The 26,794-nt window shown below is 58.2% G+C and overlaps 1 protein-coding gene across 11 annotated transcripts; it reads right to left on the bottom strand.

The window, feature by feature from the left end:
* Window positions 1-25,196, bottom strand: rapgef1b (Rap guanine nucleotide exchange factor (GEF) 1b). Of its 11 annotated transcripts, none has more exons than XM_068334935.1 (26): window positions 24,914-25,196; window positions 18,917-19,062; window positions 17,989-18,167; window positions 17,045-17,201; window positions 16,874-16,965; window positions 16,644-16,799; window positions 15,919-16,033; window positions 15,657-15,843; window positions 15,079-15,588; window positions 14,306-14,511; window positions 13,884-14,045; window positions 11,065-11,190; window positions 10,532-10,618; window positions 7,411-7,493; window positions 7,209-7,299; window positions 5,277-5,352; window positions 5,101-5,185; window positions 1,599-1,691; window positions 1,341-1,526; window positions 1,148-1,232; window positions 976-1,070; window positions 825-903; window positions 644-745; window positions 482-579; window positions 280-408; window positions 47-204 (listed from the first exon to the last, which is right to left on the bottom strand). In XM_068334935.1, the coding sequence occupies exons 1-26, from the start codon at window positions 24,939-24,941 to the stop codon at window positions 54-56; spliced, it is 3,504 nt and encodes a 1,167-aa protein (XP_068191036.1). In that variant the 5' UTR covers window positions 24,942-25,196; the 3' UTR covers window positions 47-53. The 11 variants fall into 11 exon arrangements, with proteins under 11 accessions (XP_068191044.1, XP_068191042.1, XP_068191043.1 ...); XM_068334934.1 differs by having other exon boundaries at window positions 15,657-15,846; XM_068334939.1 differs by lacking the exon at window positions 13,884-14,045 and having other exon boundaries at window positions 22-204; window positions 15,657-15,846.
* Between the last annotated feature and the right edge of the window lie 1,598 nt (window positions 25,197-26,794).

Below are 26,794 nucleotides of genomic sequence, written 5' to 3' on the forward strand. Positions count from 1 at the left end.
TGGAGTCAGTGTCATGGAGCACAGTTGGAGGTCAGTCCTGGGGGGCCGCGGCCCTAGGTCTTCTCCTCGCGGTCTGTCTTGCGCCGGGTGATGTTGCGGGGCTTGATCTTCAGCGACAGCTCCCACAGCGCCTCCTCCGCCAGGTGGTCGCTGAAGTCGTTGAAGAACGACACGATGTCATCGTTCCGCTTCAGCTCGTAGTGCCTGGAGGGGGGACAGGACCCGCGTTCAGGCAGATGCCCCGTGTTAGCATCGCGTTAGCCCCCCCGGACCACTTACACCTGCTGGAAGCGCCGCATGCTGTCCAGGATGTTGAACTGCTGCCAGCGTTTGGAGAAGTTCACCTTCCCGTCGATGAGGTCGGGGTTCCCCAGGTGGACGAAGGTCAGGTCCTGCAGAATGAGACCCCTGGAAGAAGCAGGAGGGCGTGAGGGCGTGGCCCCCGGGCTCACAAAGCATGCAGCCGCGCTGATGGGCTTACAGGTACGGGATGCAGGGGGGCTCCACCTCCGCCAGCGCCGCCCGGTACGCCCGGAAGGACGAGGAGCTGTCGATCAGCGTGCAGTACTCCTCCAGGCCCTAGGGGGCAGAAGAGGGTGAGCATCATGCTGACTCAGACGACCACACCCCCGTGACCTCTCACCTCTGACGTCTGTTTCTGCCACTCCAGCCTCCTGATGGGGGCGGAGTCCAGCGCGGACAGGATCGCCAGGTATGAGTTGAAGTTGTTCAGCTTCCTTAAGTGCTGCAAGGAGAATGGAGACGTGATGGGGGGGGGGCAGGAGGAGGAGGAGGAGCAGGAGGAGGAGGAGCAGGAGGCTGACCTTCATGATCTTGATGAACTTGAGCAGCAGCTTCTCGCGGTCCTGGGCCTTCTCCTGCTGGATGATCAGAGAACGGACCCTGCAGGACAAGAAGAGACGGCGTGGAGTCCAGCGGCAGCCAGACGGCGCGCCGGTGGGGGTGTACCCTTACCAGTAGCTCATGTTGTTAAAGTGCTCAGTGAACTGGGTCAGGTTGGGGCTCTTCTCCTCGTTCTGCTCCTTGGCCCACAGCAGTACCTCTGGGATCTGGAGGACAACGGGACGGGCGGAGCGGTGAGGGCGGGGCTTGCCGTAACAGGACAAACAGGAAGTAGCCGCCGTACCTCGATCTTATAGAAGAGCTCGGCGTCCAGCAGCGTCAGCTGATCGGCGATCTCGTGGCTGCGGAAGTCGTGGAGCGTCCCGGGCCTGAGGACACAAACAGGTTCTAGAGCGTCTGACCTTCTGAAGATGTGCAGGTTTCCATGGAAACGGCACAAAACACAGGTGACTGGAGGTGCGGGCCCCGCCCCGTACCGTGCGGACACGCCCCTGGCGGCCAGCGGCTTCAGGGAGTTGGTGTAGCGCAGCAGCTTCTTCTGCTCCACCTTGTCCAGGATGTTCTTGCGGAGAACGCGGGCGAGGCTCAGCTCGCCGTTACACACCAGTGTGAACACCAGGTCCATCAGCTGCTTCAGGATGTCCTCCGTCAGCTCCACCAGGCTGCAGGACAGAGGGGGAGGTGAGGACGGGACGGGGGACACCCCCAGAATGGCGCCGGACCGGCCCGCTCACCACAGCTCGTCCACCACCCGCACCAGCACGAAGAACGTGTTCTTGCTGACCCGCTTCTTGAAGGTGTCCGGACTGTGGCAGAAGCTGGTGTACGTGCGCCGCCGTCAAGGATTAGCAACGCATGTGCTACAGAGTTAGCATGTGCTACAGAGTTAGCATGTGCTACAGAGTTAGCATGTGCTACAGAGTTAGCATGTGCTACAGAGTTAGCATGTGCTAAAGAGTTAACATGAGGTGAGGTGAAGGTGACTGAGGTGAAGGTGACTGAGGTGAAGGTGACTGAGGTGAGGGTGACTGAGGTGAAGGTGACTGAGGTGAAGGTGACTGAGGTAAGGGTGACTGAGGTGAAGGTGACTGAGGTGAAGGTGACTGAGGTGAGGGTGACTGAGGTGAGGGTGACTGAGGTGAGGGTGACTGAGGTGAAGGTGACTGAGGTGAAGGTGACTGAGGTGAGGGTGACTGAGGTGAAGGTGACTGAGGTGAGGGTGACTGAGGTGAGGGTGACTGAGGTGAAGGTGACTGAGGTGAGGGTGACTGAGGTGAGGGTGACTGAGGTGAGGGTGACTGAGGTGAGGGTGACTGAGGTGAAGGTGACTGAGGTGAAGGTGACTGAGGTGAAGGTGACTGAGGTAAGGGTGACTGAGGTGAGGGTGACTGAGGTGAAGGTGACTGAGGTGAAGGTGACTGAGGTGAGGGTGACTGAGGTGAAGGTGACTGAGGTGAGGGTGACTGAGGTGAGGGTGACTGAGGTGAGGGTGACTGAGGTGAGGGTGACTGAGGTGAAGGTGACTGAGGTGAGGGTGACTGAGGTGAGGGTGACTGAGGTGAAGGTGACTGAGGTGAGGGTGACTGAGGTGAGGGTGACTGAGGTGAGGGTGACTGAGGTGAGGGTGACGGAGGTGAAGGTGACTGAGGTGAGGGTGACTGAGGTGAAGGTGACTGAGGTGAGGGTGACTGAGGTGAGGGTGACTGAGGTGAGGGTGACTGAGGTGAGGGTGACTGAGGTGAAGGTGACTGAGGTGAGGGTGACTGAGGTGAGGGTGACTGAGGTGAGGGTGACTGAGGTGAAGGTGACTGAGGTGAAGGTGACTGAGGTGAGGGTGACTGAGGTGAAGGTGACTGAGGTGAGGGTGACTGAGGTGAAGGTGACTGAGGTGAGGGTGACTGAGGTGAGGGTGACTGAGGTGAGGGTGACTGAGGTGAAGGTGACTGAGGTGAGGGTGACTGAGGTGAGGGTGACTGAGGTGAGGGTGACTGAGGTGAAGGTGACTGAGGTGAAGGTGACTGAGGTGAGGGTGACTGAGGTGAAGGTGACTGAGGTGAGGGTGACTGAGGTGAAGGTGACTGAGGTGAAGGTGACTGAGGTGAGGGTGACTGAGGTGAAGGTGACTGAGGTGAAGGTGACTGAGGTGAGGGTGACTGAGGTAAGGGTGACTGAGGTGAAGGTGACTGAGGTAAGGGTGACTGAGGTGAGGGTGACTGAGGTGAAGGTGACTGAGGTGAAGGTGACTGAGGTGAAGGTGACTTAGGTGAAGGTGACTGAGGTGAAGGTGACTTAGGTGAAGGTGACTGAGGTGAGGGTGACTGAGGTAAGGGTGACTGAGGGGAGGGTGACTGAGGTGAGGGTGACTGAGGTGAAGGTGACTGAGGTAAGGGTGACTGAGGTGAAGGTGACTGAGGTAAGGGTGACTGAGGTGAGGGTGACTGAGGTGAGGGTGACTGAGGTGAGGGTGACTGAGGTGAAGGTGACTGAGGTGAGGGTGACTGAGGTGAGGGTGACTGAGGTGAGGGTGACTGAGGTGAAGGTGACTGAGGTGAAGGTGACTGAGGTGAGGGTGACTGAGGTGAAGGTGACTGAGGTGAGGGTGACTGAGGTGAAGGTGACTGAGGTGAGGGTGACTGAGGTGAGGGTGACTGAGGTGAAGGTGACTGAGGTGAGGGTGACTGAGGTGAGGGTGACTGAGGTGAGGGTGACTGAGGTGAGGGTGACTGAGGTGAAGGTGACTGAGGTAAGGGTGACTGAGGTGAGGGTGACTGAGGTGAAGGTGACTGAGGTGAGGGTGACTGAGGTGAGGGTGACTGAGGTGAGGGTGACTGAGGTGAAGGTGACTGAGGTGAAGGTGACTGAGGTGAGGGTGACTGAGGTGAGGGTGACTGAGGTGAAGGTGACTGAGGTGAAGGTGACTGAGGTGAAGGTGACTGAGGTGAGGGTGACTGAGGTGAAGGTGACTGAGGTGAAGGTGACTGAGGTGAAGGTGACTGAGGTAAGGGTGACTGAGGTGAGGGTGACTGAGGTGAGGGTGACTGAGGTGAGGGTGACTGAGGTGAAGGTGACTGAGGTGAGGGTGACTGAGGTGAGGGTGACTGAGGTGAGGGTGACTGAGGTGAAGGTGACTGAGGTGAAGGTGACTGAGGTGAGGGTGACTGAGGTGAAGGTGACTGAGGTGAGGGTGACTGAGGTGAAGGTGACTGAGGTGAGGGTGACTGAGGTGAGGGTGACTGAGGTGAAGGTGACTGAGGTGAGGGTGACTGAGGTGAGGGTGACTGAGGTGAGGGTGACTGAGGTGAGGGTGACTGAGGTGAAGGTGACTGAGGTGAAGGTGACTGAGGTGAGGGTGACTGAGGTGAGGGTGACTGAGGTGAAGGTGACTGAGGTGAGGGTGACTGAGGTGAGGGTGACTGAGGTGAGGGTGACTGAGGTGAAGGTGACTGAGGTGAAGGTGACTGAGGTGAGGGTGACTGAGGTGAGGGTGACTGAGGTGAAGGTGACTGAGGTGAAGGTGACTGAGGTGAAGGTGACTGAGGTGAGGGTGACTGAGGTGAAGGTGACTGAGGTGAAGGTGACTGAGGTGAGGGTGACTGAGGTGAAGGTGACTGAGGTGAAGGTGACTGAGGTGAGGGTGACTGAGGTGAAGGTGACTGAGGTAAGGGTGACTGAGGTGAGGGTGACTGAGGTGAAGGTGACTGAGGTGAAGGTGACTGAGGTAAGGGTGACTGAGGTGAGGGTGACTGAGGTGAAGGTGACTGAGGTGAAGGTGACTGAGGTGAGGGTGACTGAGGTAAGGGTGACTGAGGGGAGGGTGACTGAGGGGAGGGTGACTGAGGTGAGGGTGACTGAGGTGAAGGTGACTGAGGTAAGGGTGACTGAGGTGAAGGTGACTGAGGTAAGGGTGACTGAGGTGAAGGTGACTGAGGTAAGGGTGACTGAGGTGAAGGTGACTGAGGTAAGGGTGACTGAGGTGAAGGTGACTGAGGTAAGGGTGACTGAGGTGAGGGTGACTGAGGTGAAGGTGACTGAGGTGAGGGTGACTGAGGTGAAGGTGACTGAGGTAAGGGTGACTGAGGTGAAGGTGACTGAGGTAAGGGTGACTGAGGTGAGGGTGACTGAGGTGAGGGTGACTGAGGTGAAGGTGACTGAGGTAAGGGTGACTGAGGTGAAGGTGACTGAGGTAAGGGTGACTGAGGTGAGGGTGACTGAGGTGAGGGTGACTGCAGAGGATATCTGTGGTGCAGCTTCTTGATCAGGTCTTCTGGGGTGATGAAGGTCCGATACGTCGTCAGGAAGGCTTCACAGTACAAAACTAGATCTGTTCAAAAAACAAGATCAGAACCAAAAACACATTCAAACCAACACACACACACACACACACACACACACACACACACACACACACACACCTTTGCGGTCCGTCTCGGTGGCGTGAACCAGCAGAATGTCTCCTGATCCGGCGCGAACGTCAGGTCCATCATCATTCTGTGGAGACGATGAAGATGAGTTACATCGGGGGGGTCAAACCCATTCCCACTGGGGGCCACATCAGCATCACGGCTGTCCTCAAAGGGCCAGATGTAACTAATAAATGTAACTAAATGTAACTCAGTGTAATGTAACTAAATGTAACTACTCCTTAATGTAACTAATAAATGTAACTAAATGTAACTCAGTGTAATGTAACTAAATGTAACTACTCCTTAATGTAACTAATAAATGTAACTAAATGTAACTCAGTGTAATGTAACTAAATGTAACTACTCCTTAATGTAACTAATAAATGTAACTAAATGTAACTCAGTGTAATGTAACTAAATGTAACTACTCCTTAATGTAACTAATAAATGTAACTAAATGTAACTCAGTGTAATGTAACTAAATGTAACTACTCCTTAATGTTAAATAACTGAATTTCTGACTGATTCTAGTTCCAAACATTACAGTTAGACAGAAAAAACATGTTTGTTTGTTTCTCTGTTCTAACATAAATCCTTTTCATTTGTCAGGTTATTAAACCCACAGAACTCCATCAATCAAGGATCAAACTATCAATCAATAAAGAAAAATAACATCAGACACAAGTCAGGACAGTAACTTTGTTCACAACGTTTAGTCAAAGTTAAAATGGGCTGAACTACTGCATTGTGGGAAATGTAGTTTTGGTCAGAGCACACTTTTGATCTGTTTACTTTTGGACACTGACCTTCTATGCTCTAAGGCAGTGTTTTTCAACCACTGTTCTGCAGCACACTGGTGTGCCGCGCGATATTGTCAGGTGTGCCGCGGGAAATGATCCAATTTGAGTGCCTGTGCGGTCCAGCGCCTGGCAGGGTAGTCATGTAGTACTCTTCCATACCAGTAAGCGGCAGCAGCAGTGGGTAGCTACCACATTGGCCCGAATATAAGACGACCCCCACTTTTTCAGTCTTATTTCAATGCAAAAACACAGTCTTATATTCGGGCCAATACAGTAACTACCTTCTGCTTGGAGACAAGCGAATCAGTGACGCATGGATGCAGCGACAAGTGGACAGCAGGACGACGGTGAAAGTTATGGATGAGTTTTTGAAAAGAAAAATTCTGACTCTGAACTGGACCCTGGACAAAACCCGGACCAAGATGGAGGCTCTAGAATGAGTGGAGGTAAAAAAAAAAGCAAAGGCATCCAGCAAAGTTTCTGGCGGGGAGGAAATACAACGAAAGCTATCTTTCATGTGGATTTACGTTTACCGGAGACGTAACGGCACCGACTCCGTTGTGTTTGGTCTGTGGTGAAAAGCTCTCCAACAGTGCCGTGGTCCCAAGTGAGACTAAAAGCATCTCCAAACCAAACACCTTCATTTCAAAACAAAGATGTGGAGTAATTTGTTGGCCTGCGTGGACACACGGAGAAACAGGCAACTTTCATGAGAAAAACCGCAAAGGTAAAGAAGAGAGCCCTTAAAGCTAGCTAGTAGCTACGACGTTGCTGAACTTGTGGCTGCATCACTGTGGCAGAGAACTTAATACTTCACGCCTGCAAAGCAGTTCTGATTTGATTCCTATTCAAGACATACAAGCTTTTCTTTCAAATTTTCAGCTGGTGGTGTTCTGCGGGATTTTTTCAATGAAAGAAATCAGCCGTGGCTCAAAAAAGGTTGAAAAACACTGCAGCGGGCCACATGAAATGATGCTGGGGGGGCACAGGGCAGGCTCTCTTGTTACGCTGCAGTTTGACAAACCCAACACCAGAGGGCAGCAAGAGCTGCTGGTGGATCTCGGGCTGTGATGTCACCAGTGACTCCCTGCGATCTTTGACCCCCCAATACTAAGGTCACCTGTGCCTCATGCTGTCTTACTTCCTGTTTCAGCGTGATGCGGCTCATGATCTCCTTGTGGTCGATGAGGGAGAGCTCGTCCACGTCGTCCTCATCGCCCCCCGCTGACCCCCTAACACACACACACACACACACACACACACACACACACAGCGTTAAGCACCAGAACACACACACACACACACACACACACACACACACACACACACACACACACCCGTACCTTTCCTTGTCCAAAGCCTCTTTGCTATTGGTGGATGGCATCTGTGGGGCGGGGTCTTGAAGCACATCATCTGTGATTGGTTCCTGATCAATGAAAAAGTAATAATCAGCATCACTGATGGAGTGGCTCCACGTGCGACACGCGCTGGCTCACAATGCATGCTGGGAACACGGAGGATGGATGCATCATTATGAGATGTTACCCTAACGGCTTATTATAATTAGGCTCCTCTGTGAGACACCAGAGAACCCCCCCGTCAGAGTCCATCAGCAGTGGAACAGAACACACACACACACACACACACACACACACACACACACACACACACACACACACACACACACACACACACAGCTGCACATGCACAGAAGCTGTTAGGGGAGATGTTATCAGAAGATTGAAAGCCAGTGAACCAAAGCGCCGCCTGAGGCCAGGTGTTAGGGGGGGCCGGTGTGACGGCGGGCGTTAGAGGGGGCCGGTGTGACGGCGGGCGTTGGAGGGGGCCGGTGTGACGGCGGGCGTTAGAGGGGGCCGGTGTGACGTCGGGCGTTAGGGGGGGCCGGTGTGACGGCGGGCGTTAGAGGGGGCCGGTGTGACGTCGGGCGTTAGGGGGGGCCGGTGTGACGGCGGGCGTTAGAGGGGGCCGGTGTGACGTCGGGCGTTGGAGGGGGCCGGTGTGACGGCGGGCGTTGGAGGGGGCCGGTGTGACGGCGGGCGTTAGAGGGGGCCGGTGTGACGGCGGGCGTTAGAGGGGGCCGGTGTGACGGCGGGCGTTAGAGGGGGCCGGTGTGACGGCGGGCGTTGGAGGGGGCCGGTGTGACGGCGGGCGTTGGAGGGGGCCGGTGTGACGGCGGGCGTTGGAGGGGGCCGGTGTGACGGCGGGCGTTAGAGGGGGCCGGTGTGACGGCGGGCGTTAGAGGGGGCCGGTGTGACGGCGGGCGTTGGAGGGGGCCGGTGTGACGGCGGACGTTGGAGGGGGCCGGTGTGACGGCGGGCGTTGGAGGGGGCCGGTGTGACGGCGGGCGTTGGAGGGGGCCGGTGTGACGGCGGGCGTTGGAGGGGTCCGGTGTGACGGCGGGCGTTAGAGGGGGCCGGTGTGACGTCGGGCGTTAGGGGGGGCCGGTGTGACGGCGGGCGTTAGAGGGGGCCGGTGTGACGTCGGGCGTTGGAGGGGGCCGGTGTGACGGCGGGCGTTGGAGGGGGCCGGTGTGACGGCGGGCGTTAGAGGGGGCCGGTGTGACGGCGGGCGTTGGAGGGGGCCGGTGTGACGGCGGGCGTTAGAGGGGGCCGGTGTGACGGCGGGCGTTGGAGGGGGCCGGTGTGACGGCGGGCGTTGGAGGGGGCCGGTGTGACGGCGGGCGTTGGAGGGGGCCGGTGTGACGGCGGGCGTTAGAGGGGGCCGGTGTGACGGCGGGCGTTAGAGGGGGCCGGTGTGACGGCGGGCGTTGGAGGGGGCCGGTGTGACGGCGGACGTTGGAGGGGGCCGGTGTGACGGCGGGCGTTGGAGGGGGCCGGTGTGACGGCGGGCGTTGGAGGGGGCCGGTGTGACGGCGGGCGTTGGAGGGGTCCGGTGTGACGGCGGGCGTTAGAGGGGGCCGGTGTGACGGCGGGCGTTGGAGGGGGCTGGTGTGACGGCGGGCGTTGGAGGGGGCCGGTGTGACGGCGGGCGTTGGAGGGGGCCGGTGTGACGGCGGGCGTTAGAGGGGGCCGGTGTGACGGCGGGCGTTGGAGGGGGCCGGTGTGACGCTGGGCGTTGGAGGGGGCCGGTGTGACGGCGGGCGTTGGAGGGGGCCGGTGTGACGTCGGGCGTTAGAGGGGTCCGGTGTGACGGCGGGCGTTGGAGGGGGCCGGTGTGACGTCGGGCGTTAGAGGGGGCCGGTGTGACGGCGGGCGTTGGAGGGGGCCGGTGTGACGTCGGGCGTTAGAGGGGGCCGGTGTGACGTCGGGCGTTGGAGGGGGCCGGTGTGACGGCGGGCGTTGGAGGGGGCCGGTGTGACGGCGGGCGTTAGAGGGGGCCGGTGTGACGGCGGGCGTTAGAGGGGGCCGGTGTGACGGCGGGCGTTAGAGGGGGCCGGTGTGACGGCGGGCGTTGGAGGGGGCCGGTGTGACGGCGGGCGTTGGAGGGGGCCGGTGTGACGGCGGGCGTTGGAGGGGGCCGGTGTGACGGCGGGCGTTAGAGGGGGCCGGTGTGACGGCGGGCGTTAGAGGGGGCCGGTGTGACGGCGGGCGTTGGAGGGGGCCGGTGTGACGGCGGACGTTGGAGGGGGCCGGTGTGACGGCGGGCGTTGGAGGGGGCCGGTGTGACGGCGGGCGTTGGAGGGGGCCGGTGTGACGGCGGGCGTTGGAGGGGTCCGGTGTGACGGCGGGCGTTAGAGGGGGCCGGTGTGACGGCGGGCGTTGGAGGGGGCCGGTGTGACGGCGGGCGTTGGAGGGGGCCGGTGTGACGGCGGGCGTTGGAGGGGTCCGGTGTGACGGCGGGCGTTAGAGGGGGCCGGTGTGACGGCGGGCGTTGGAGGGGGCCGGTGTGACGGCGGGCGTTGGAGGGGTCCGGTGTGACGGCGGGCGATAGAGGGGGCCGGTGTGACGGCGGGCGTTGGAGGGGGCTGGTGTGACGGCGGGCGTTGGAGGGGGCCGGTGTGACGGCGGGCGTTGGAGGGGGCCGGTGTGACGGCGGGCGTTAGAGGGGGCCGGTGTGACGGCGGGCGTTAGAGGGGGCCGGTGTGACGCTGGGCGTTGGAGGGGGCCGGTGTGACGGCGGGCGTTGGAGGGGGCCGGTGTGACGGCGGGCGTTGGAGGGGGCCGGTGTGACGGCGGGCGTTAGGGGGGGCCGGTGTGACGGCGGGCGTTAGAGGGGGCCGGTGTGACGCTGGGCGTTAGAGGGGGCCGGTGTGACGGCGGGCGTTAGACGGGGCCGTTGTGACGCCGGGCGTTAGACGGGGCCGGTCGGAGCACACCCCCCCAGCATGAACGTCTCCTGCACGCCGCTCCGTTCCAGCAGCTTCACCTCAGGAAGTCAACCAGCAGGAGTTTCACATTAAGAGCGGCGGGCGTTGCGGCGTTTCAAACCGATCCGCCCCCTGGGGCGCCGGGAGGCGTGGCCGGTGCGGTGGGCGGTACTTACTCTGAGGGGCAGCTCCCCATTGGCCTGGCTGGACGAGTACAGGTTGACGTACTCCCCCTCGCCGCCCTCGTCGTTCGCGCTCTCGCTCTACGGAGACAGGAGGGACACCAGGGGTGAGGCGGGGGGGCAGGGGGCCGAGTGGCTAACGGCAGCGAAGCTAGCTCTGTAGCCGCTAGCCCGGTAGTGGCTAGCACAGCAACAGCTAGCCTGGTAGCGGCTAACGCAGTAGTGTCTAGTGTAGAAGTGGCTAGCGCAGTAGCGGCTAGTGCGTTAGTGGCTAGCGCAGTAGTGGCTAGTGTAGAAGTGGCTAGCGCAGTAGCGGCTAGCGCAATAGCCGCTAGCTGGCTAACACAAGGTGGCGCTGCAGACGGTTTCTCTTAAAGAAGCTACTGACTGCATGCAGCCAGCAGCTGGGATTGGTCAAGACCAGGAAGTACATGTGAGCACGACACCCACACAGTGCTAACGCTAACGCTAGTCCGACACAGGAAGTCACATGGCCGACAGCATCCTGCCCGGCCGGGGGGGCTCACCGCTGAGGTGTGGAGAGAGTCAGTGAGAGAAGACGCAGAAGGAAGACAGACTGCCACAGAGCCGTCGGCCCCGCCCCCACCGCCATCCACAGCGACGGCATTGGTCAAGGCAACCTGGTCCGAGCTCTGTGATTGGTGGAAAAACAGGAAGCAGGAAAAAGTAAAGAGTGCAGGTCAGAGAAGAAGAACAGGAGGAAAGTTCTCCAACACCTCTGGTGACCCTCACACACATACACACACACACACACACAAACACACACACACACACACACACACACACACACACACACACACACACACACACACACACATACAAACACACACACACACACACAAACACACACACACACACACACACAGACACACACACATAACCTACACACACACAAACACACAAAACCTGAGGCAAAACAACTAGGATCACTAACAGGTAGGCAAGAATGACGAGTGTGTGTGTGTGTGTGTGTTTGTGTGTGTGTGTGTGTGTGTGTGTGTGTGTGTGTTTGTATGTGTGTGTGTGTGTGTGTGTGTGTGTGTGTGTGTGTGTGTGTGTGTGTGTATAGCTCTAGGCTTGCATGCTGACATAAGACTGATATGTGCTACATGTTAGAACAGGTTCGCTACCAGGAATATCCTCAGCTGGCTACACACATACACACACACACACACACACACACACAGACACACAGACACGCACACACACACAGACAAACACACACAGACAAACACACACACACACACACGCTCAGATACGTAAGATCAGCTGGAAATTATCTCGTTCTTTCCAGAGCTCCAGTCCTAAAAAGGCAGATGCTAAGCTAACGGTAGCGACAGGAAGTGGGCGGTCCCCATTCAAACGACCCGCCCACTGCTGTATTCACCTTCACAGGTGAAGCAGCTTTCCTTTACATCTGCCCCAGAACAACCAGGGAACTGAGGAATGCAAGCATTCCATGGTGGGGGGGGTGTTAAGGGGAGGGGGCCAAGGAGGCTCCATCACGCTGGGGGGGGCAGAGGGGCAAAAGCTGAGAAAGAAGAAAAAGAGAGGAGGAGGGGTGTCTTACATCAGGTCCATCTGGAGCCACATTCCTCTGATCGCCACGCCCCCCAAACACTGACAGACCACTATCCCGCCATGTTGGCTCCACCCCCAAACACTGACAGACCACTATCCCGCCATGTTGGCTCCACCCCCAAACACTGACAGACCACTATCCCGCCATGTTGGCTCCACCCCCAAACACTGACAGACCACTATCCCGCCATGTTGGCTCCACCCCCAAACACTGACAGACCACTATCCCGCCATGTTGGCTCCACCCCCAAACACTGACAGACCACTATCCCGCCATGTTGGCTCCACCCCCAAACACTGACAGACCACTATCCCGCCATGTTGGCTCCACCCCCAAACACTGACAGACCACTATCCCGCCATGTTGGCTCCACCCCCAAACACTGACAGACCACTATCCCGCCATGTTGGCTCCACCCCCAAACACTGACAGACCACCATCCCGCCATGTTGGCTCCACCCCCAAACACTGACAGACCACTATCCCACCATGTTGGCTCCGCCCCCAAACACTGACAGAACATTATCCCGCCATGTTGGCTCCACCCCCAAACACTGACAGACCACTATCCCACCATGTTGGCTCCACCCCCAAACACTGACAGAACATTATCCCGCCATGTTGGCTCCACCCCCAAAGACTGACAGACCACTATCCCGCCATGTTGGCTCCGCCCCCAAACACTGACAGACCACTGGCACACCATGATGGCTCCGCCCCCAAACACTGACAGACCACTGACACACCATCTCTGCCCCCAAACACCGACAGACCACTAGCACGCCATTATGGCTCCGCCCCCAAATATTGACGGACCACTAGCACGCCATTATGGCTCCGCCCCCAAACACTGACAGACCACTAGCACACCATTATGGCTCCGCCCCCAAACACTGACAGACCAATAGCATGCCATTATGGCTCCGCCCCCAAATACTGACAGACCACTAAGACACCATTATGGCTCCGCCCCCAAATACTGACAGACCTCTAGCACGCCATTATGGCTCCGCCCCCAAAAACTCGATTATGGTGACACCATCTATAGGATGGCTTCCCATTCTACCCTTAGTAAACTGGACACTCTCCACCACTCCGCCATCCGTTTTGCCACAGGCGCTCCATTCAGACCTCACCACTGTGACCTGTACCACCAGGTAGACTGGACATCCCTCCACACCTGACGGCTCCACCACTGGCTCCACCTCATTTACAAATCCATACCAGGAAAAACACCTCCCTACCTCTCCTCCCTTCTACACCTCTTCCGTCCTGCCCGCAATCTTAGGTCCAGCAAGCTCATCAATGCCATTATGGCTCCGCCCCCAAACACTGACAGACCACTAGCACACCATTATGGCTCCGCCCCCAAACACTGACAGACCACTGACACACCATGATGGCTCCGCCCCCAAACACTGACAGACCACTAGCACGCCATGATGGCTCCGCCCCCAAACACTGACAGACCACTAGCACGCCACAGGCTGTACCGCTGTCTTGCTTTAACTACCAGACCAGTAAAAAGGGGAGGAGCCACGTTGTCATGCAGACGCACACAGGACATGTTCACACAGCAGGGAACCAACCAACCAGAGCGTCTGTGGGAGGGGCACCAAGAGCATCATGGGGCCAGACTGATACACGGGACACACACCGGTCAGGGCCCCCCTGGGCGGAGCCAAACTCAGGTGTGAAAATGGAGGTGGAGGGGCAGGGTTAAGGCAGGGGGAGGGGACTCACCGTGGGTGTGGTCACGGATGCCTGGCCGATCAGGTAGCAGTTAGAAACGGACATGCTGAGGCCCCGCCCAGGCCCCGCCTCCTCCATGTTTGCCGCAGACGGCTGGAGGTGGCAGGAGAGAGAGGAGGAGGAGGAGGAAGAGGGGGAGGAAGAGTGGGAGGCCTGAGGAGAGAAAGGAGGAAGAGGAGGAGTCCGGTTAGGAGGAGAGGGCGTGTTAGAGAGAGGGGGCTAAACCAGTGGAGCGACAGGACCAGAGCAGCTGGAAGGGGGGGGGGGGAGACGATCACATGACCCCAGCGCCGTCAACCGACGCCCCGCAGCCTCCTTTGACCAGAACGAGACACAGGTGCAGCGATCGACTCCAGCTACACCAACGGGTGGTGGGGGTCTGACCAGGTGACCGCTGCTTCAGGGGCTCTTACCAGTTGCCGTTGCTTCGGTGGCAGCGCGGGGGGCAGCCCGGGGGGGTCGTGGACCGAGTCGGTGCTGCTGAAGGAGTCGTTGAAGCCGTAGACCTCCTGGAAGCGCTTGTTGCGCTGCTCGTAGACGCTCTCGCTCTGGGGCATCTGGTAGAAGACGGACGGCTGGGGCTCCGAGTAGTCCTCCACAAACTGCATGTACTGCAGGACTGAGGCACAGGAGACAGGCCACGCCCATTAAACACCACATGTACAGGACTGAGGCACAGGAGACAGGCCACGCCCATTAAACACCACATGTACTGCAGGACTGAGGCACAGGAGACAGGCCACGCCCATTAAACACTAATGTACAGGACTGAGGCACAGGAGACAGGCCACGCCCATTAAACACTAATGTACAGGACTGAGGCACAGGAGACAGGCCACGCCCATTAAACATCACAGAATCACTGTCAAATAAAGCTAACCTGGCCGGACACCACCGACCCATCTTATGACATCATGATGACATCATCAGTTAGTCATCCTGTGACATCATCATCTATTTTAAACTCCTCATTAACTGTCTGATGACATCACACACGTGTCAGAGGCTTCCTGTAGACAAGAAGGCCTGACAGTGTGGATGACATCATTCAGTAGCTGACAGGAAGTGATGTCGCGGCGTGTCAGGAAATGCCCAGCCGTTGCCCTGGAGCCATTGTAGCACTTCCTGGTCTCCACTTCCTGAATGTTTCCTGGACGTAATCTATGTGTGACCCCCCCCCACTTACTGTGCCTGCTCTTCTTCTCGGGCAGCGGCGGGGGGCTGGCCGAGGCACCGGCGCCCTCCCCCGCCATGAACTGGGACAGGAAGGCGCTGCCGTTGGCCTGAGGCATGGGGGAGATGGGCGTGAAGAGGGGGAAGGGCGGCGTGGGGCGGGGCTCGTCCTCCGACAGGTTGTCGTACTGGGAGGGGTAGCGCTCGTACAGCACCCCAGGGAACGGTGGGGTCTGGGTGCTCCGCCTCTTCTTCTGGGGCAGGGCGGGGGGCGCGCTGACGCGGGACAGCAGGGGGTTGAGGGGGTGGGGCTGCGGCGTCCAGTACTCCGGCGGCTGCTGGGGGGGTGGGGCGCTGAAGCGGGGGTGGGACGGGTGCTGCCCGGGGACGGGGGATGAGGACTCGCTGTGAGACTCAGGGAGGGGGCTCAGGCACCCCCCCACAGACAGGGGGGGCAGGCCTTCTCCGGCCGACAGGTCCTGGTGCAGGAAGTCGTAGTCGGGGTCGTAGCTCTCCGCGTTGTCTGCAAAGCAAGAGAGGCGGGGTCAGGTTTCTGTGGCGATGGGGGCGGGGCGGGGGGCGGGGCCTCACCGAGCGTCTCACAGCTGGTGTTGCGGGAGCACTGGCCGCTGTCCGGCTCCGCCTCCGGCGCCGACAGCTGCTCGTCGGAGCGGCTCAGCTTCCCCATGCTGCTGCAGGGCGACAGGCGGGGGGACTCGCCCCCACAGGACTGGCTCCCCCCAGAGAAACGCCGCTGCAGGACGTCCTGCTCGTAGTCCTGCTGCAGACGCACACGCCCGTCACCTGACCCGCACGCAGGCGGGGACCCCCCCCCACGGACCGGCCCCCTCACCTGGCGATGGACGCTGCAGGGCAGGCTGGAGCCGCGGCTCATGGGGGCCACCACCGCCACCCGGGGGGGCGACGGCGCAGACTGCCGCTTCTTGGGGGGGAGGGCCGGCGGGGGGCTGTGGACACACAAACAACAGTAAATAACAGGAAGTGGAACAATGCATCCGTACGGGGGGGCGGTCGGGCAAACACGCCTCACACATGTATGACACGCACACGCGTGGATACATGAGCACTGATGATGTCATCGCCCCAGTGGGTGGCGGCTTAGCCGGCAGCCCTCACACCCTGCTGAGGAACACCAGGATGAGCAGGAGATGCGGGGGGGGGGGTCAGTCACACGGTCATGCACGGGACGCCTTCTGATTGGATGATGAGTCCTTCAGGACACGCCCCCTGGATGATGCAACCATGCAATCAGAAATGCTCTTTATGGGGTGTGGGGGTGGGATGGGGGGACGGGGGGGTCCTATGGGCTAACGTACTTCTCCTTCTGGGGGGGTCTCCTCTGGCCGGCGTCAGCACTCAGCTGAGCTCTGTTCCCACAATGCACCGGGAGAACAGGAAACAGTGAGAGACAGCAGAGAGGGTGAGGAGACAGAAACCAACACGACCCCCCCCCAGGGATCTGAGCTCAGACGCTCCCAAGGCGGCGTTTGTCCACAGGGGGGGCGCCGACAGAGCCCCGTCCACCAAGAAGCGTCTGCGGCAGTGTGCCATCCTCACCTGAGCTCCGCCATCTTGGCTTCAGGAAGGGGGGGTTTGGGCGGGGCTACGTCCTCGTCTGGTCCATCTGACCCCGCCTCCAGGGGCGCAGCGGGTGGGGCCGTCTTACCGGAGGCTTCCTGCTGGCGTTCTGTCAGGGGGGTCTCTGACGACACGCTGCTGGGCAGACCAGAGTGTCAGGGGGGGGCCCGCTAGGTGTGTTAGCGCCGTTAGCGCACCTGAGAGCTCACCTGTTGGCCGCGGGGGTGGGGGGCGGAGCTGGCTTGCTGGGGGTGGTGGGGGACGGCTGCTCCTGCTTCTCAATGGTCAGCTTCACCAGCTCCTGTGTGAGGAGGAAACGGGTCAGGGGGGGCTGCGGACACGCTCCCCCCCCCCCCCCCCCCCCCCCCGACGGGCCCCACCTTCACGCCGTCCAGGACGGCCTTGATGACGCTGGTGACCGACGCCACGTTGTCCTTGTCCTCCAGGTCGACGCCCTCCAGCATCACCTGGTCGGCCCAGCGAATCAGGTTGGCCAGACTCTGGTAGACACGGTTGTGGCAGGAAGACAGGGCAGAGCTGGGGGGGGCAGAAAAAACACAGGATGGGGCAGTAACACCACACGGATCACCATTAAAGCCCCATTCACCTTGGGGGGGGAGCTAACGAGTGCAGACAGGAAACCACTCAGGGAACAGGGTGTGGTCTGTCCCAGGAGGGAACGGAGGGGGGGCGGGGGGGGGGACATGTCTCAACACGCCACTGACACGCCAGTCTGCAGCTAGCAGGAGGCTGAAAGCGGTTAGCAGGGGGGGTGTAAGCTGCAGAAACGAGCCACCATCCTCACGGGGGGGGGTCACCTTTGACCTCTGGACCTTCATCTCACTGACAGAGTCAGAGACAACATGGCCCCGCCCCACTGTGGTGTCACACGTCTAGAAGCAAGTGGGCGTCGCCACAAGTCCCAACATGCGCCACCCCCCCAGCTGCTGTTACATCAGGAGGGAGGCATGATGGGACGGTGACGCCCAACAACACACTGACGTGTGGAGGCGGAGCTTCTAGTCCCGCCTTGTTTCTGGGGGTGTGGCTTAACAGTGTGTCTGAAGAGATGAGATCAGAGAGTGATGTCATCTCTAGAGCAGCCCCCCCCCCCCGCCCCCACGGCTTTCAGACTCCATAATCAATAAAACAGGAGCAATGTCGACTATTATTTCTTTCTATGTGTAACACCTGACCCCCGGACCGGTACCACCTGACCCCCGGACCGGTACCACCCGACCCCCGGACCGGTACCACCTGACCCCCGGACCACTGCTCTAGAGGATGGGACCACCGGAGACGTCAGCAGCGGCGCTGGGCTCACCTGTGCTGCACGCGGGCCTCCACCTGCACCAGGGGCAGGATGGCCTCCAGGACCTTACTGGCTGAACCCGGCAGCATCTCCAGGACCTTCTGCTCCACCAGCATCTTGTCCACGATCGTCTTGAAGTACCTGAGAGCGCTGACCACCTCCTTCTCCTGCTCCTCCAGCCGGCTGACCTTCTGGGGGGGGAAGCACAGGTCACAGGGTCACACACACACACACACACACACATTAACACACACACACACAGGGTCACACACAGGGTCACACACACACACACACACACACACACACACACACACACACACACATTAACACACACACACATTAACACACACACACACACACACACACATTAACACACACACACACACACACACATTAACACACACACACACACACACACAAACACACACACAGGGTCACACACACACACACACACAGGGTCACACACACACACACACACACACACACATTAACACACACACACACACATTAACACACACACACACATTAACACACACACACACACACACACACACACATTAACACACACACACACACACACACACACACACACAGGGTCACACACACACACACACATTAACACACACACACACACACATTAACACACACACACACACAGGGTCACACACACACACACACACACACACACATTAACACACACACACACACACATTAACACACACACATTAACACACACACACACACACACACACACACACACACACACACACATTAACACACACACACACACACACACACAAACACACACACAGGGTCACACACACACACACACACACACACACATTAACACACACACACACACACATTAACACACACACACACACACACACACACACAAACACACACACAGGGTCACACACACACACACACACACACACACCTTGCTGGTGGGCTTGTCGTTGCCCTTGGCGACCGGCTCGGCCTGCAGCTGCTTGCCCTTCTTGGAGGGGGTCCTCTTGATCTTGGGGGAGTGGAATTTATCCATCAGCTTCATGGTGAAGGAGGACAGGTGGGAGCGCTGGGAGTCTGCAGACAGGTCAGAGGTCAGGGACACACACCCACCAGTCTGACATCACGTGACAGGAAGGAGGAGGAGCTCCTGTCTGCAGGAGATCAACCTGACAGACAACCAATCAGGATGAGGAAGAGGAGGAGCCTCATCCATCCGACCCCCCAGCAGGGGGGGTGGGTCCCCCAGCCAGGGAGACAGGTGCGTTTGTCTGTGGTGTGACCACACGGCGGCGCTCTAGTGCAGCAGCAGGGATTTCATCTCCTGTCAGGGTTTTACCTCAATCCACTGATGTTCCTGCACAACACCCCCCCAGAGCCAAGGGGCGGAGCCAGCCCCCCCGTCCGAGACGGCGCGCCATTGATTGACCAATCCCGTCTCAGTTCTCCACCCCCACCCCCCTCTCAGGCGTCAGTGGAAAGCTGGCTCGCCATGGAGATGATATCATCACGGGGGGCGGGGGGTACCGTGTTCTGTTAGGGTCATGCCCCCCTCCACTGCTGTTTGGTCACCAGGCTGTGATGTCATCAGTCTGACACTGAATCTGACAAATCACTGACTCTTAGGTTCTGTGTAGGTTCTGTGAGGGCTCTGTGTAGCTCTGTGTAGGTTCTGTAGGTTCTGTGTAGGCTCTGTGTAGCTCTGTGTAGCTCTGTGTAGCTCTGTGTAGGCTCTGTGTAGCTCTGTGTAGCTCTGTGTAGCTCTGTGTAGGCTCTGTGTAGCTCTGTGTAGGTTCTGTGTAGCTCTGTGTAGCTCTGTGTAGGCTCTGTGTAGCTCTGTGTAGCTCTGTGTAGGCTCTGTGTAGCTCTGTGTAGGCTCTGTGTAGCTCTGTGTAGGCTCTGTGTAGCTCTGTGTAGGCTCTGTGTAGGCTCTGTGTAGCTCTGTGTAGGTTCTGTGTAGCTCTGTGTAGCTCTGTGTAGGCTCTGTGTAGCTCTGTGTAGGCTCTGTGTAGCTCTGTGTAGGCTCTGTGTAGGCTCTGTGTAGCTCTGTGTAGGCTCTGTGTAGCTCTGTGTAGGCTCTGTGTAGGTTCAGTGACTTCTGTCACAGGCCTACATCAGACGGTCTCAGTGGACACCAAACACAAAGCTCTGGCAGCACTCAGGATGCTGGTCGCTTGGCAACAGACGCCGTGGGCAACTGACCCACAACCAACACAAGATGATCAATGACACCCCCCCACCAACCTCTGGGGCTGGATTGACCTGAATACTAATCTGACCTTTGACTTTCAAACTGTTCACCGCAGAACACACAACACGCCTCAGGTGTGTGTGACCCTCAGGTGTGTGTGTGACCCTCAGGTGTGTGTGTGACCCTCAGGTGTGTGTGTGTGACCCTCAATTGTGTGTGTGTGTGTGTGTGTGTGTGTGTGTGTGTGTGTGTGTGTGTGTGTGTGTGTGTGTGTGTGACACTCAGGTGTGTGTGACCATCAGGTGTGTGTGTGTGACCCTCAAGTGTGTGTGTGACCATCAGGTGTGTGTGTGACCCTCAGGTGTGTGTGACCATCAGGTGTGTGTGTGACCCTCAGGTGTGTGTGTGACCCTCAGGTGTGTGTGTGAGTATGTGTGTGTGTGTGACACTCAGGTGTGTGTGACCCTCAGGTGTGTGTGTGACACACAGGTGTGTGTGACCCTCAGGTGTGTGTGTGAGTGTGTGTGTGTGTGTGTGTGTGTGTGACCCTCAGGTGTGTGTGACCCTCAGGTGTGTGTGTGAGTGTGTGTGTGTGACACACAGGTGTGTGTGACCCTCAGGTGTGTGTGTGAGTGTGTGTGTGTGACACACAGGTGTGTGTGACCCTCAGGTGTGTTATCAATGAAGGCAGGAAGGGGGTGTGTTCTGTAAACCACCTGTCCAATAGGACGGGTCCAGCTGACTACCGCTGGTGATGACATCATCACGACATCATGTGACACACTTCTGGAGAAAAACTTATTCTCAGTAGAGCCCTGCCCCCAACACCCCCCCACTGGCGGCACTGGTTCCTCTGTACGTCTGCCTGCATGCCCAAGTTTGAAAAAAAACTTTCTGGGTGAATAATAGCCCGCCCCCCCCGGGGGGGGGGTTCACACCAGCATGGACACCCAGTCCAGAGCCGTCTGATCCACCAGCTGGGGGGGTTCTGATGGTCAGACCCTTGGTCCTGTGGGACATGACCCCCCAGGAAACAGAGCCGCTAACACCACTGGAGGCGCCACACACACAGGAAGTCGTACTTCACACACACACACACACACACACACACACACACACACACACACACACACACACACACACACACACACACACACACACACACACACACACACACACACAGGCACCACTCCCGTTCCTTCCCCCCTGACGCCGAAGCCCCTGGCACCACTTCCTGTCCCCCCCACTGGGAGCCACTCCTTCCTTTCTGGACGGTGTTTATGGTCCAGAGCGGCCTGGAACCAGGAGGCGGGGCCTAATGACGCGCTGCAGAGACAAAGTGGGACAGGAACACACCCGGGGCGGTGTGACCCCCTGACCCCTCCCTGCCTGCTTTATAGATCTGCTTCTGAACGCCATCATTACGCCTCTGTCAGTCGTCCTGTTTAACACGGATCAAAACCCCCCAACCATACCGCCCCAACCCCTACTCCTGTTATCCACTGACGCTGTGCAGAAGCGACCGGCGGCGTCCCACAGGGGGGGCAGTTAGCCGTGTGCTAACAGCTAACGCTACCGGATACACAGGTAATAAACAGGTGGTCGCCCCCCACCCCCCACAAAAATATAAGCTCAGCTCTGAATGTCGGTTCGTATAGTTAGCTGACAGCATCCATCATCCATCCATCATCCATCCACCCATCATCCATCCATCATCCATCCATCATCCATCCACCCAACATCCATCCACCCACCCATCATCCATCCATCATCCATTCATCCATCATCCATCCATCAACCATCCAGGGCTACAGAAGAGCAGACCCCCCCCCCCCGTAGGGAGTTCACACAGGTGCATTCTGGGACGGATCTCCATGACGACCCCCCCTGATGATCTTCAGCTGGACGCCCCCCAGGGGTCACCAACGGGGCTGGAGGGGTCATCGAGCCGTGACCCCCCAACACACACAACAGAGCCTGGTACTGCACATGTGGTGTAGTCGGATTACACCCCACCCGGGGCAGGGCTCTGGGGCTCAGACACACATGAATCACTGTTACCCCGGTGTGTGGCAACAACCCTGGTGTGGCAACACGGTGAAGCTAGCTTGGCGACAGGCGTGTGCGTCAGATGGAGCAACACAGAGTCTCCTGATTGGATCACAACCCTCTGACACGCCAGCTAACGCTAATGTTTCCATGGAAACCCTGGAGGCCAGCGGGCGACGCCTCTTTGGGCGGGGGCCCGGGACGCCAGCGCAGCAAATGAGCACCTTGGGTAAAGCCACGCGACACAAAAAGCTCCCCAGGAATGAGGAACGTCCCAGAAGCCCCTCCTGCTGCCACCTGCTGGACAGAGGCTCCACAGCCGCAGGAGCCCCCCCAGAGCGCCTGGAGCAGCCACTGCTAGCAGGGGCTAGCAGATGGTAGCAGAAAGCAGCCACCGCTAGCAGGGGCTAGCAGATGGTAGCAGAAAGCAGCCACCGCTAGTAGGGGCTAGCAGATGGTAGCAGAAAGCAGCCACCGCTAGCAGGGGCTAGCAGATGGTAGCAGAAAGCAGCCACCGCTAGCAGGGGCTAGCAGATGGTAGCAGAAAGCAGCCACCGCTAGCAGGGGCTAGCAGATGGTAGCAGAAAGCAGCCACCGCTAGCAGGGGCTAGCAGATGGTAGCAGAAAGCAGCCACCGCTAGCAGGGGCTAGCACAGAGAAGCAGACACAAATGCTGGCCTGGCTGCGAGTCCACAGAGCACAGTAAACCTGAGCCTAACCCTGAACCTAACACTAAACCTGAGCCTAACCCTGAACCTAACACTAAACCTGAGCCTAACCCTGAACCTAACACTAAACCTGAGCCTAACCCTGAACCTAACACTAAACCTGAGCCTAACCCTGAACCTAACAGTAAACCTGAGCCTAACCCTGAACATAACCCTAAACCTGAGCCTAATCCTAAACCTGAACCTAAACCTTAACTTGAACCTAAACCTGAGCCTAAAACACTACCTTCAGTGTCAGCCCTGGAATGCCTGAGAGTTTGAACTCCAGTATGGGGGGGCGGGGGGGCGGCTGCATGTTAACTATAACACACAGAACTATTTCTACCACTGACACCAACACAGATGTGTCCCCGTGTCATGTGACACGGATGTGTCCCCGTGTCATGTGACACAGATGTGTCCCCGTGTCACATGACTGCATGTCTGCAGCTCTGGTGTTTACATGGAGAGACTCCATTGTTCTTTACAACATGGGGGTGCTGACTGGTTGGGGGGGTGCTGACTGGTTGGGGGGGCCCCAACCAGTCAGCACCCCCCCAACCAGTCAGCACAGCCGGGGGTTTCAATGGTGACCATCAGTCCCGCCTCCAGCATCACCCTCACCTGTGAGCTGTGGAGGATGTGTGTGGGGGGGTCACAGTGGAGGACATGTGGGGGGGGGGTCACAGTGGAGGATATGGGGGGGGGGGTCACAGTGGAGGATATGTGGGGGGGGGTCACAGTGGAGGCTATGTGGGAGGGGGTCACAGTGGAGGATATGTGGGGGGGGGTCACAGTGGAGGATATGTGGGGGGGGGCACAGTGGTGGATATGTGGGGGGGGGGGCACAGTGGTGGATATGTGGGGGGGGGTCACAGTGGAGGATATGTGGGGGGGGGTCACAGTGGCGGATATGTGGGGGGGGGGCACAGTGGTGGATATGTGGGGGGGGGGCACAGTGGTGGATATGTGGGGGGGGGTCACAGTGGAGGATATGTGGGGGGGGGGGGGCACAGTGGTGGATATGTGGGGGGGGGCACAGTGGTGGATATGTGGGGGGGGGCACAGTGGTGGAGGGGTGAATAAATGAAGTGCACCCTGACCCTGATCCAGTCGCTGCCCCCCAATGCCACCACCACCTACACCCTACCGACGCCCCCCCACCACCACCAACACACCATCACCGACCCAACGGGCGTCACCGGGCAGGGGGCTGAATCTGGAGACAGCTGGTTGGGGGGGGGATAGGGTTTCTGGAACAGGCACACCGACCCCCCCACTCAGACCTACCCCTAACCCCCACACACATAACCTCGTCACACCACACACACACTGCCCCCCCCCCGCACTGCCACGTGCACACCGTTAAACAACACAAACACACCCTTGGGCGTGAACCCCCCCGCTAGCTGGAGGCTAGCGGTTAGCCGCGGCTAGCCTCCGTTACAACAGCACCGCCGTTAGCCGGTGCCCCCCCCACCCCCCCCGCCGGTTAACCCACCGTGTAAGCGCCTCCTTGGGGGGGGGGGGCTGTCGGTTCGTCCAGGGAATGGTCGGTAGAACCGGGGGGGTTAACGGACAGATGCCGGTGTACCGACCTAGCCAGCGCTAGCCCCCCCTCCCGTTATGTACCGATGTTTACAGTTAGCCGCGATCAGCGTCACCGCGGGGGGGTCACACAAACAAACAACCCCCCCAGAAAACCCCCCACCGGCCTGATCCCAGCCGTTACCGGACACCGTGAGGCCCGGTGGAGCCCCCCCCACAGAACCCCGTGTCCAGCGTGAACGCTAGCCCCCGTTAGCCTAGCCGCTCCGCGGACCCTCCCGGCCCGGTGAGCGGCCCGCCGGCCCCCGGTGCGGCCCCCCCGGCCCCCGGTGCGGCCCCCCCGGCCCCCGGTGCGGCCCCCCCGGCCCCCGGTGCGGCCCCCCCGGCCCCCGGTGCGGCCCCCGGTGCGGCCCCCCCGGCCCCCGGTGCTTACCCTGCTTGCTGTCGACCCGCCCCGACATGTCGGACAGCTGCTCGGTCTGACGATCTGCTCTCGGTGCTCACGAGCCTGGCGCGCGCCTCCTCTGGTTCCCGGACGGACCGGAGCTCCGGTTTGAGGGTTCCACCGGGGGGGCCGCGATACTCCCGCCGCCCGCACTCATCGGTGGTCCGATCGGTCTCAGGCCGTCTCCGGGAGGGTCTCACCGGACACACACACACACACACACACTCACGGCTCCGGTCGCGTCGACCCGCGGCGGCTCGTCTGGGGCCACAGCGCCCCCCCGCGGCAGGAATGAGGCAGCGCTCTGTCAACAGGAGGAGGGGCGCGTTCCGTTTCCGTGTGTGTGTGTGTGTGTGTGTGTGTGTGTGTGTGTGTGTGTGTGTGTGTGTCTGTGTGTGTGTGTGTGTGTGTGTGTGTGTGTGTGTTACAATTTATTAGTTACATTAAGGAGTAGTTACATTTAGTTACATTACATTAGTTACATTTAGTTACATTTATTAGTTACATCTGGCCCTTTGATTACAGCTGTGATCCTAATGTGGCCCTCAGTGGAAATGGTTGACCCCCCCCCACATCCCTCAGGGCTGCTGTTATTTTCCCATGATCCTCTCTGCTATGGACAGGGCTGCGTGTGGTTCGACCCGCTTGAAGCGTCCCTGTCACTGAACACGTGTGTGTGACTTCAACATGGATCCCAGCTGCACGTTGATAAAGGGTTAATGACGGCTGGAGGGAGGAACTGGTTTATGATGCTGGAACTGGTTTATGATGGTGGAACTGGTTTATGATGGTGGAACTGGTTTATGATGCTGGAACTGGTTTATGATGCTGGAACTGGTTTATGATGGTGGAACTGGTTTATGATGGTGGAACTGGTTTATGATGGTGGAACTGGTTTATGATGCTGGAACTGGTTTATGTTGGTGGAACTGGTTTATGTTGGTGGAACTGGTTTATGATGGTGGAACTGGTTTATGTTGGTGGAACTGGTTTATGATGCTGGAACTGGTTTATGATGGTGGAACTGGTTTATGATGCTGGAACTGGTTTATGTTGGTGGAACTGGTTTATGATGGTGGAACTGGTTTATGATGGTGGAACTGGTTTATGTTGGTGGAACTGGTTTATGATGCTGGAACTGGTTTATGATGGTGGAACTGGTTTATGATGCTGGAACTGGTTTATGTTGGTGGAACTGGTTTATGATGGTGGAACTGGTTTATGATGGTGCAACTGGTTTATGATGGTGGAACTGGTTTATGTTGGTGGAACTGGTTTATGATGGTGGAACTGGTTTATGTTGGTGGAACTGGTTTATGATGCTGGAACTGGTTTATGATGGTGGAACTGGTTTATGATGGTGGAACTGGTTTATGTTGGTGGAACTGGTTTATGTTGGTGGAACTGGTTTATGATGGTGGAACTGCTTTATGATGGTGGAACTGGTTTATGATGGTGGAACTGGTTTATGATGGTGGAACTGGTTTATGATGCTGGAACTGGTTTATGTTGGTGGAACTGGTTTATGTTGGTGGAACTGGTTTATGATGGTGGAACTGGTTTATGTTGGTGGAACTGGTTTATGATGCTGGAACTGGTTTATGATGGTGGAACTGGTTTATGATGCTGGAACTGGTTTATGTTGGTGGAACTGGTTTATGATGGTGGAACTGGTTTATGATGGTGGAACTGGTTTATGTTGGTGGAACTGGTTTATGATGCTGGAACTGGTTTATGATGGTGGAACTGGTTTATGATGCTGGAACTGGTTTATGTTGGTGGAACTGGTTTATGATGGTGGAACTGGTTTATGATGGTGGAACTGGTTTATGATGGTGGAACTGGTTTATGTTGGTGGAACTGGTTTAT

Source organism: Antennarius striatus, chromosome 15, assembly GCF_040054535.1.
Source record: "Antennarius striatus isolate MH-2024 chromosome 15, ASM4005453v1, whole genome shotgun sequence".
Lineage (NCBI taxonomy): Eukaryota > Metazoa > Chordata > Actinopteri > Lophiiformes > Antennariidae > Antennarius > Antennarius striatus.

Bases quoted from the DNA above. Each gene is read 5' to 3' on its own strand.
- rapgef1b (XM_068334933.1), bottom strand. From the start codon at position 24,941: ATGTCGGGGCGGGTCGACAGCAAGCAGG. The intron at 11,191-13,883 runs GTGAGTCCCCTC...CACCAATCACAG, and splicing joins CATCCGTGACCACACCCACG to AGCTCGGACCAGGTTGCCTT. The intron at 1,527-1,598 runs GTGAGCGGGCCG...TCTGTCCTGCAG, and splicing joins CGGGTGGTGGACGAGCTGTG to CCTGGTGGAGCTGACGGAGG.